The sequence below is a fragment of the Oncorhynchus tshawytscha genome, linkage group LG09 (assembly GCF_018296145.1).
Source record: "Oncorhynchus tshawytscha isolate Ot180627B linkage group LG09, Otsh_v2.0, whole genome shotgun sequence".
NCBI lineage: Eukaryota > Metazoa > Chordata > Actinopteri > Salmoniformes > Salmonidae > Oncorhynchus > Oncorhynchus tshawytscha.
In genome coordinates, this window is record NC_056437.1 from 34,767,595 (window position 1) to 34,779,980 (window position 12,386).

General features: G+C 41.5%; 1 protein-coding gene across 2 annotated transcripts in view; it reads left to right on the forward strand.

The window, feature by feature from the left end:
• The first annotated feature begins 553 nt into the window (after nt 1-553).
• abr (ABR activator of RhoGEF and GTPase) overlaps nt 554-12,386 on the forward strand; it is a 244,661-nt gene continuing 232,828 nt past the window's right edge. For both annotated transcript variants that reach the window (XM_024431737.2, XM_024431738.2), the window contains exon 1: nt 554-1,633. In XM_024431737.2, coding sequence (XP_024287505.1) covers nt 784-1,633 — 850 coding nt within the window. In that variant the 5' untranslated portion in view covers nt 554-783. The remainder of the gene's footprint in view (nt 1,634-12,386) is intronic.

A 12,386-nucleotide genomic window follows, 5' to 3' on the forward strand; every position in this document is an offset into this window, starting at 1 on the left:
ATCATTTCAAGTGGCTTTATTTGCCCTCAGCATGCATTTTTTTTCACCCTTCTGAATATCTAAAGAATACATATGTTCTTCTGAAATATGAACACAGAAATACTTGACATCTTGAACTCTTGAATTGAACTAACATTTTTCTGGTCTTGGTCTTGACTCGGTCTCGGTTCCCTTGACCACCTCCCGGTCTCGGACTCGATTTTTTTGAATGCAGGTAAGGGGGACAGGTAAATAATCTGCTACATTCCATCTAAAAAAGAATGCTCCATCATCACTTTTGGTGCTTTCAAGACATGGCAACTCTGAAAAAAACGAGGTCAAATCATGACGTCAGTGAACTTCAAGTAATAATAGTCGGAGCTCAAGAAAGAGGCCGAGTTCCCGAGTTGGATGACCGTTCAAAATGATTTCTCCCACTCGGAACTCGTTTCTTTCCGTGTACCCAGTTGACTTGAACGCACTGAAGTCGGCGGTCGAAGATTTACCAGTTTCCAGTTGATTTGAACGCGCCATACGAATGTCGCATTTAATTGGTCTACGTCACCAACTATCTACCGGAACTCGAAACTTTTTATTTGGATATACCAAACTGATCAAGCGATTGCGTTGGAGATTTAACAAGTGTGTGTGTTAATGTACAACGGAGTGGCAAGTATGGAATGAGTTTGTGGGAATTTTAGCCGATAAAAGGTTCCATATGCGACAGAATCAATACTGTTTGTAAAGGGAACAATTTCCTCAAGGGGCAATTACACGGAATCGCCGATCTTCGCAGGAGACAATATGTGGGAGCAAGAGGAATTCGAAAAACATTGGAAAAGGGAATTTCCTGACGTGGAAGCACCTAAAATGGATTTAATCTCGGTGGAAGATGTTGAGACAGAGCTAGAAACACGTAAAGCGAATCTCAAAACGCTGCAGCAGGCGCTGTCGGAGGAGAAATTCAAGGTGATATACCTACAGACCACCATCGCTAGACAGAAGAAAAGTTCTGACATGGAAAGATGGGAAGACACTAAAGACGTCAACTTGAATGTTGAACCTATATTATCAAAGACCGAAACAGAAAGGAAATGGGATAATGAAAAAGTAGACGGCGAAAGTATGAAATTGCCTGGTACTGGTAGTGGAAGCATTAAACTACAGACGCCAGGCAGCAAACCAGAGCCGCCGACCAGGATCAGTAGTAGGACAGGTAAACTTATCCCCCCCGCGCCCCCGCGAAAGCCAAGCTTCCAGAAACAAGGGAATACGATCTCATCAGGGCTCTCTCAAGCTGATGGAAACTGCATCGGCCGCATAATAGGGAAACTGAATTCCGGTACTGATAGCAACAGCAGGGAGGCTAGTGACCATGAATACGAGGATGCTGAGCTCAATGAGAATTTCGTCAAGAGCAACCTGGTGAACACCAAAACGACCACCAGAGACAGCCAGAGGTCGAAACCCTACCCGGACACCCTGTGCCCATTCCGCCAGAGCAGAGATTTCGACTCCAGTGATGATGGGAGGCAGTCTCCTTCCTGCATACCTGCACCCTTCATTGCATCCCTTACCGGTGGTTCCGGGTGCAGCACTCCAGACAGACGCAGTGAAGGCTACTTGAGCTCCGACCATGAAGACTCCTCTTCAGGTAATGTATTTATTTGCTTGGTCACATAAGTTGGGGTTTACACAGCACTGGAAGGTGCTATTTGTGGAGTCAAAGTTTTATGGCAATTGCACTGATAAGACAATCCTGAGAGAATGACTGGTGTTGCACCATCTCTATAACTAGCCAATGACCTGCATTGTATGACAGTGCATTATAAGTGAATGAGATTGTGGCTGTGAAGTTTGAGTAAAGATTGTTGGAAAGTGTTAACCTTTGCACCAGATTCCACAATAGCAGGTAAAACCACATTGCATCCTTGAAGGAGTTTGTCAATATTTACTCAGGTTGTTGGGCTTTATTAGGCAATACTTTGTTCTGGTTTTGTCAGTCACAAGGAATGTTTGACATGGCAGTTCACACATGACTAAATGACCGCAAGGAAAAGATCAACTTAACATTTTAATAATTTTACATTTTAGTCATTTAGCAGATGCTCTTATCCAGAGAGACTTAGTTAGTGCATTCATCTTAAGATAGCTAGGCGGGACAACCACACCACAGGCATATGAAGTACATGTTTCCTCAATAATGTAATCCATAGAGTCAAAGCTAGAAGGTGGGTGAATTGCAAGTGCAATTTCACCACCTGTTTTAATTTTTTTCACAAAACTATGAAATAACACATGGAATCATGTAGTAACCAAAAAAGAGTTAAACAAATCAAAATATATTTTATATTTGACATTCTTCAAAGTAGCAACTATTTTCCTTGATGACAGCTTTGCACACAATTGGCATTCTCTCAACCAGCTTCATGAGGTAGTCACCTGGAATGCATTTCAATTAACAGGTGTGCCTTGTTAAAATTGATTTGTGGAGTTTCTTTCCTTAATGTGTTTGAGCCAATCAGTTGTATCGTGACAAAATAGGGGTGGAATACAGAAGATAGCCCTATTTGGTAAAAGACCAAGTCCACATGTCAGGAACAGCTCAAATAAGGACAGAGAAATGACAGTCCAACATTACTTTAAGACATGAACGTCAGTCAATCCGGAAAATTTGAAGAACTTTGAACGTTTCTTCAAGCGCTATGATAAAACTGGCTCTCATGAGGACCTCTCCAGGAAAGGAAGACCCAGAGTTGCCTCTGCTGCAGAGGATAAGTTAATTAGTTACCAGCCTCAGATTGCAGCCCAAATAAATGCTTCACAGAGTTCAAATAATAGACACATCTCAACATCAACTGTTCAGTGGAGACTGCGTGAATCAGGCCTTCATGGTCAAATTGCTGCAAAGAAACCACTACTAGATAATAAGAAGAGACTTGCTTTGAGTCAAAATTTGCGATTTTTGGTTCCAACTGCTGTGTCCTTGTAAGGGGTGGCAAGTAGCCTCGTGGTTAGAGCGTTGGGACAGTAACCGAAAGGTTGCTGGATCAAATCCACGAGCTGACAAGGTAAAAATCTCTCATTCTGCTCCGGAACAAGGCAGTTAACCCATTGTTCCTCGGTAGGCCTTCATTTTAAATAAGAATTTGTTTTTAACTGACTTGCCTAGTTAAATAAAGGTTACACAGGTGAATGGATGTCCTCCGCATGTGTGGTTCCTACTGTGAAGCATGGAGGAGGTGTGGTGGTGCTTTGCTGGTGACACTGTCAGTGATTTATTTAGAATTCAAGGCACATTTAACCAACATGGCTACCACTGCATTCTGTGGCGATACGCCATCTCATCTGGTTTGTGCTTCGTGCGACTATCATTTGTTTTATAACAGGACAATGACCCAACACACCTCCAGGCTGTGTAAGGGCTATTTGACCAAGAAGTAGAGTGATGGAGTGCTGCCTCAGATGACCTAGCCTGCACAATCACCCAACCTCAACCCAATTGAGATGGTTTGGGATGATTCGGACTGCAGAGTGAAGGAAAAGCAACCAATAACTGCTCAGCATATGTGGGAACTCCTTCAAGGCTGTTGGAAAAACATTTCAGGTGAAGCTGGTTGAGAGAATGTCAAGAGTGTACAAATCAGTCATCAAGGCAAAGGGTGGCTACTTTGAATAACCTCAAATATAAAATATATTTTGATTTGTTTAATACTTAGGGTTACTACATCATTCCATATGTGTGATTTCATAGTTTTGATGTCTTCACTATTATTATACAATGTAGAAAAAATGAAGAAAAACCCTTAAATGTTTTAGGTGTGTCCAAACTTTTGACTTTTTTTTAAATTAAAAGGTGGAGGGGTTGAGGTGAGGAGAATTATTTAAGATACTGTTTGAAGTTTCAGATGTTTTTGGAAGATGGGCAAGGACTCTGCTGTCCTAGCTTCGGGGGGAACCTGGTTCCACCATTGGGGTACCAGGACCAAGAAGAGCTTGGACTGGGCTGAGTGGGAGCTGCCCTCCCGTAGGGGTGGGAGGGCCAAGAGACCTGAGGTGGCAGAACGGAGTACTCTGGTTGGGGAGTAGGGTTTGGCATAGCCTGAAAGTAAGGAGGGGCAGTTCTTCTAGAGGGGCAGTATCTACAGGTTAGTGCCAAAATAAAGGAAACGCTTGAGTAAATGAGGGATACAAAGTTGAAAGAAAGCGCTTCCACACAGATGTGGTTCCTTAAGTTAATTAAGCAATTAACATCCCATCATGCTTAGGGTCACGTTTCCCATTATTTTGCCATGGCCAGAAGAAGAGCTCTCAGTAACTTTGAAAGAGGGGTTTAAAGTGTGTTTCTCTCAATAAGCAGATCTCAACCCAATTGAACACTTAAGGGAGGTTCTGGAGTGGCGCCTGAGACAGCATTTTCCACCACCATCAACAAAACACAAAATGATCACATTTCTTGTAAAAGAATGGTGTCACATCCCTGCAATAGAGTTCCAGACACTTGCAGAATCTATGCCAAGGCGCATTGAAGCTGTTCTGGTGGCTTGTCATATTAAGACACTTTATGCTGGTGTTTCTTTTATTTTGGCAGTTACCTGTATATAGTTATATGATGCACATGTATCGAGGGAAGTACCCTAGGAGAGGGACTTGATATGGATGAGTGGTTCATTAGGAATAATGGAGTGTGCAGCTTCCTCGTCCCTCTAATGACCAGGTGCTAGAGCAATGACAATCTAAATTCTAGCGGCACAATCCAGTCTGGCTCAGACAGACAGCATCAGCATGTCCTTTGTGTTTCACAAACATAACATTCACTTGCAGGAGCAAATGGTTGAATAAGGTGAATAGACAATGAATTCCAATGCACACTGTGGTCTGTCAGTTAACCAGATGCAGATTTACCTTCAATGTTGATTTCAGTCAATCAGTTCTGTTGCTGAGAGGGCTGAGCAGGAAACAGTTAAGAAATAAACTGTCGTAAATTAGTCATTTTGAGAACAGGTTTCACGAATCATGACTGAGTGAAAGTGGGCAACTAAGTGGGCTACCAAGTTGTTGAATGACTAAGAAGGTCACTTCAGGTTACTTTTTTAAAAGGACATTATACTTCAAAATGCATAAACATTTTCTTGTGTTCTCTTCTTTTGAAACTCATCTGAAAATCGGGTGAAGCTGAATTTGATCTCTTCGTCTCAATTAGGAAAGTGACAAATGGGGAAAAAAAATGATTAGCGTTAAAACTGTTTATATTTTATATACATTTTTTAAATCACAAATATTACATGGGGGGCAATGAAGGTGCGCAGGTGGCTTCGGGCAAGTGAAATTTTGTCCCGAAGAATCAACTTGAATTAAAACTTGTCTATGGTTTCTTTTATTTGTTATGTGCATTAGTGACTCGCAACAAAAAATAAACCTAGCCAAGTGATCACAGTTCTTTTCCCTCCATTACATGTCGCTCACGTGATTTTTATCCGACCATTCCCTCTACACACACGCACGCTCTGCAAACCTCCCATTAGGCCTACAGAAATTACTGCCTTTAAAAACTAACTGTTGGGATACATTTCTTGACAAATCACGACATCTTTATCGCATATTCAAAATGGACTGGTTGATTTAAAGTAGGGGAATATGCGTTCCAACCACGGTTTGGAATAATACATTTGTCTCGTCTATTTAAAGCTTTTTTGCAAACCGCTAGAGTGTGCCATTTAGAATGGATTACATTGATAACTCTCCCTAAACCTGGGCAGTTTCCAGACTGAAATATGCAGCAAAAACATTGTTTTGATGAAGGCAAATTGCTTCTTCATTAGTCTAGGGTTAAACAAAAGCCTGCCCACCAAGTTTTTAAGCTGAGCTCACAAATCAAACACAGGGCAAAAGAAAACAAACTCCTCCACATGTGGGTTTCTATTGGTTAAAAAATGAAATAATTGTAGCTTTCTAATGTATGTCTCAAATGCCATTATTAAGAGAATACCTGTTCAAACAGGAGTAAATGATGAACATTGATATTGATGAGGAAGATGCACCTGTTTTCAGTAGTGCGCGTTGTGGCACAAATGGCATTTGCAGTCTTTCATTTAACTAGGCAAGTCAGTTAAGAACAAATTCTTACTTACAATGATGGCCTTGGAACAGTGGGTTAACTGCCTTGTTCAGGGGCAGAACGACAGATTTATTAACTTGTCAGCTCGGGGATTCGATCACGCAACCTTTCAGTTACTGGCCCAACGCTCTAACCACTAGGCTACCTGCCACCCCTGTTAGTGGTAGTTTTGTGATAACTGCACTGTGAATATAATTTTGTGGATAATTTTTAATAAAAAAAATATATATATTTTAGGGATCTTAATGACCTCACCAACCAATTCTATATTAACCCAAATAATTATTTATCTAGTGTAATGTTACTGTATTTTAGCTAACAATTATTACATCTATGAATATGGTTGTCTACACTTACGGGATTACAAGCTAGCTAGTTACGTTGGACGTTTCTTGGACGATCTGATGAGAATCTGAGGAAGATCTCTTTGATCTTAAAAGCTAGTCTAGGCAGTGCGCCACTGCTAAATTAATATAGGGGAAACACTTCCAGATGAATGGTATGGGACTTGGGACCAAGCCATCAGACCATATAGTTCTGCTCATTCCTGTCACTTGTCTTTTTCAGAGAAAATGAGGTCAGTTGGATTCCAGTCACTCTCTTTGATAAGATGCATGCATGATTTCCATGCTAATTCACACCTTGGCTGAGGTTATATTTCACCTCAAAAGGTGGCGAGAAGAGGATTTGCATCTGCTTCGAGTTCCCTGCCTGTTAGACTTCCTCTGTTCTTCATGAGCAATGACAAACTAACAACAATAATGACAAAAGCTACAGCCAAATCCCATCTCTACTTTTGTGTACTATACGTTTGACACCATGACATTGCATGTTGTTTTGGTTAACCTAATGCAATTAGAAAGGGGGTGAACTCCGCACCGTGGCTGCTGTACTTCTAACAGCAGGGTTCCTTTGGAAGAGTGGAGAACAAACCTATCTTTGTCACGTTGCTGGAGATTAATTTTATATCACGTTCGTCTCCTTATCCACGTCTCTCTCCTCTCAGAAATGCAGGGCCTGTCGAGGCCCGTCCTGCTTAGCTGGTATGCCGACAACACAGCCAGCTGTTACCCAATGTAACGTATGTGTCTATGGAATATGTTTTTGTACTTTGCCTACATGTGCTGTGTGTGTGTCTGGCCCTGACAGCTCAGTACAGTAGGCTATACTACATTGAGCTGAGGCTGCTGTCCTCTGAGCAACATACACCCCACATAGGATAATTTATGTGGCTTATGTCATCATTTAGTCCCTTTGTAAGGAGACTGACTTAAGATGAGAGATTTCCCATTTATTTCAGCCATTTAGAGAATGTGCTTAAATATGGAAGTCAAGCTGTTTGGCTATTAACTCGGGCTGTTAGTGCCGGTTCTCAATGGCCTATCTGTGGTGTTACCTTGGTGATCAGCGTGTCATCTTGGCAGCCAGGCAGGCAGGATGTGTGTTTGTGGGGAAATGACACACAATAGCTTGTGCCGAAGGTGTGAACAATAAGTACAAGCTCATGCTCTAAACTGCTGAGCTCAAGTGAAGAGTTTGTAATTAGGAGAGAGAAGCCTGAGAAAAGCCTGGCTAGAATGTGGATTTTGAAAGGGTAAATCCATTTGAATTCCATCACTTTTTGACAGCATCCATTTTGATTAAAACAACTTTCCATACATGTTTGCCCATGGAAGAAGTGGTTAGAAAGGGACTTTTTTGACCTGAATGCCAAAACATTCATGAGATAAGTGCTCAAAGTTGACTAACTTTGCATACTCCACCATACTATGAGACATCAATGTCTTCATCACTGGAAAAGATGAACGGCTTAGTTTGATATAATTTAAATCTTACAAACAGGGTTGTCAACCTATTTTACAATTTCTTGGATGCATTTAAAAAAAAAAAAGGATATTTTGGAATCCTTTAAAGGTGCTACACCTAGAATTTCCCTGAATTGCACCCCAATGTGGAAGCTAGATGAATTGCAATAGCACTTGGTTGCATTCAGAACAAATATCGCCCCTCGCCCACATCCCATTTCCTATAATATGGCTTAGACTCGCGCTTGAGCCTTTTACTCAAGGTTTTGAACCACCAGCTTCAAACGGCTGTAAAAATGACGTTTTTATGTTACTGAAAATAATTTTGCAGTGATTTAGATGGTACAATGATTCTCTCCATTGTTTGTTCGCTCAATTTCAGTTTGTAAGAAAACAAAGTAGAATTTTAGCAACCAGGAAATGAGAGGTATTTCTGTATTGGCCACTCAACCTGATTTCCACTAGATTTGGATTTGATTTGGATCTTTTTTAGTCCTCACTTGGACTAATCTTCCAAGAGTTCTTAAACATTAAAATACAATTTATAATATAAAATACATTTTCACGTAACACACTGTTACAGACATAATACACTAACATATTGACCCGATAAATAGTCTAAAAATATATTTTGATTCTTCATCTACCATAGTCCAGCACAACTTTCCTGTGTATTATATTTAAATGGTTTTAAAGGTTTCTGGTTTGCTCAGTTCAATTATTCCATTTCTTTATTGCTCTATATCGAAATGTTATTTTTCCCATTTCTCTTTTCTGTCTGGATAACACAGATGGTGGACAATATATTCCTAGTATTTACTGAATGTCTGTCTCTTACCAATTGGATTGATGGCAGCATTCGCGTGAAACTGAAAGCGCAAACCACTGCTTTTAATCAGGGCAAGGTGACCGGAAACATGACCAAATACAAACAGTGTAGCTATTCCCTCCGCAAGGCAATCAAACAAGCTAAGTGTCAGTATAGAGACAAAGTAGAATCGCAATTCAATGGCTCAGACACAAGAGATATGTGGCAGGGTCTACAGTCAATCACGGATTACAAAAAGAAAACCGGACCAGGATGCCTTGCTACCAGGCAGACTAAATAACTTTTCTGCCCGCTTTGAGGACAATACAGTGCCACTGACACGGCCCGCAACCAAAACATGCGGACTCTCCTTCACTGCAGCCGAGGTGAGTAAAACATTGAAAGTGTTAACCCTCGCAAGGCTGCAGGCCCAGACGGCATCCCCAGCCGCGCCCTCAGAGCATGCGCAGACCAGCTGGCCGGTGTGTTTACGGACATATTCAATCGATCACTATCCCAGTCTGCTGTTCTCACATGCTTCAAGAGGGCCACCATGGTTCCTGTTCCCAAGAAAGCTAAGGTAACTGAGCTAAACGACTACCGCCCTGTAGCACTCACTTCCAATTTGCTTACCGCCCAAATAGGTCCACAGACGATGCAATCTCAACCACACTGCACACTGCCTTAACCCATCTGGACAAGAGGAATACCTATGTGAGAATGCTGTTCATCGACTACAGCTCAGCATTCAACACCATAGTACCCCCCAAACTCGTCATCAAGCTCGAGACCCTGGGTCTCGACCCCGCCCTGTGCAACTGGGTACTGGACTTCCTGACGGGCCGCCCCCAGGTGGTGAGGGTAGGTAACAACATCTCCACCCCGCTGATCCTCAACACTGGGGCCCCACAAGGGTGCGTTCTGAGCCCTCTCCTGTACTCCCTGTTCACCCACGACTGCGTGGCCACGCACGCCTCCAACTCAATCATCAAGTGTGCGGACGACACAACAGTGGTAGGCTTGATTACCAACAACGACGAGACGGCCTACAGGGAGGAGGTGAGGGCCCTCGGAGTGTGGTGTCAGGAAAATAACCTCACACTCAACGTCAACAAAACTAAGGAGATGATTGTGGACTTCAGGAAACAGCAGAGGGAACCCCCCCCTATCCACATCGATGGAACAGTAGTGGAGAGGGTAGTAAGTTTTAAGTTCCTCGGCGTACACATCACAGACAAACTGAATTGGTCCACCCACACAGACAGCATCGTGAAGAAGGCGCAGCAGCGTCTCTTCAACCTCAGGAGGCTGAAGAAATTTGGCTTGTCACCAAAAGCACTCACAAACTTCTACAGATGCACAATCGAGAGCATCCTGTCGGGCTGTATCACCGCCTGGTACGGCAACTGCTCCGCCCACAACCGTAAGGCTCTCCAGAGGGTAGTGAGGTCTGCACAACGCATCACCGGGGGCAAACTACCTGCCCTCCAGGACACCTACACCACCCAATGTCACAGGAAGGCCATAAAGATCATCAAGGACAACAACCACCCGAGCCACTGCCTGTTCACCCCGCTATCATCCAGAAGGCGAGGTCAGTACAGGTGCATCAAAGCTGGGCCCGAGAGACTGAAAAACAGCTTCTATCTCAAGGCCATCAGACTGTTAAACAGCTACCACTAACATTGAGTGGCTGCTGCCAACACACTGACTCAACTCCAGCCACTTTAATAATGGGAATTGATGTAAAATATATCACTAGCCACTTTAAACAATGCTACTTAATATAATGTTTGCATTATTCATCTCATATGTATATGTATATACTGTACTCTATCATCTACTGTATCTTTATGTAATACATGTATCACTAGCCACTTTAAACTATGCCACTTTGTTTACATACCCTACATTACTCATCTCATATGTATATACTGTACTCTATACCATCTACTGCATCTTGCCTATGCCGTTCTGTTCCATCACTCATTCATATATCTTTATGTACATATTGTTTATCCCTTTACACTTGTGTGTATAAGATAGTAGTTTTTGATTGTTAGCTAGATTACTCGTTGGTTATTACTGCATTGTCGGAACTAGAAGCACAAGCATTTCGCTACACTCGCATTAACATCTGCTAACCATGTGTATGTGACATAAAATTTGATTTGAAATTTGATTTGAATAGTGACTGTTTTTAAATGGTGTATATTAAATAAAATAAGCATGTTTTTTTTATTATCTTGTTTCTTGATGACCAACCAAGAGCATTGTCCATGACTACAACAGAATAACCATATCTCCACCTTAAAACAATCCTTGCTGCTTTGTTCTGTGCAGTCTGTAGCCTCCTGATTTCACTTGCTGATGCATTTCCTCAGACAACAGAACAGTAGTTCACCTCTCAATTAATGATTGTGTTATTTGCTTAAGAATCTTTCCTGGTAAATAGTTAGCTTTCCTTCTGATCACGCATACTGTTTTTTTATTTTTTACATAGAGTAGTTATTTGAGACGACCATGATAATCAGTTGTCTAGCTGCACTCCCAGTAGTTTGGTTTCTGCCACTTACTCAATTTGTACTCCCCCCATACTTAATTGTATCCCATGCTGTGTTGGCCTTTTCCTAGTGGAATAGACCAACATAACTTTGGTTTCCTTGGTGTTTAAAACAAGTTTTTTTCCGGCAAACCCACTCCCTGATATTCTCAATCTCCTTGTAAAGCTTACTGTACCTGTTGAACCGACTGTCTTGCTGTATAAATTGTAGTATCATCTGCAAATATTGTAACTTGAGTTTCAGATGAGGCATATTTAAGGTCATTGGTATATATTAATTAAAGAAGTGGCCCAAGGAAGCTGCCCTGCGGTATTCCACAGTTTAAAGCATGAGGGGAAGAAAATGAACCATTGATATAGGTGGACTGTTTCCTGTCAGTTAGATATGACTGTACCCAATTGAATGCTACCTACTAAAAACCATAATGCTGTACTAAAATCAAAAAATAGTACCCCCACAAACCTGCCATTATCCATAGCATTGAGGCACTGGTCAGTCATGTCAACCAATGTACTGGAATGGTTTTTGCAATAAGCATGCTGATTTGGCTGTAGTCAGATCCCATATTTGTCTACTCACAATACTCTCCAATATCTTACTGAGTGAAGGGAGTACACTAATTGGTCGACTATTGGCAGGAGTAATGGGTTCTTTGCCGTCTTTCGGAATAGGACACAGTTTAGCATGCTTCCATACATGCAACATCCCCTTTTCCAGTGAGCAATTAAATGTATTTCTGGGAACAGCGTAGCGAAGTAAAAAAATGATCCATAAGATCATAACCTGTAGATTTACCATCCAGTAATGACTTCAATAGATTTAACACTTCCTACTGACACCATTTGTAGACTAAAGGAGCAGGTCTTGTTGCTCATAATATGATCATCAATCCATTGGACAATGGCTTGTTAGGAAGAATGTGTGTTTACATTATTGCTCAGTAAATCAAATATCTTTGTAAAAAAATCTGAAAAATGATAGTGTCAATCAGCTGGTTTTGTTATTATTCTCCTGCCAACCTCCACACTAGATGGGCATGATGAGAAAGATGTACCAAGTAAAGCCCTTAACTGTATTCCATACTTTTTATTTTATTTTTTAGAATAATTTTT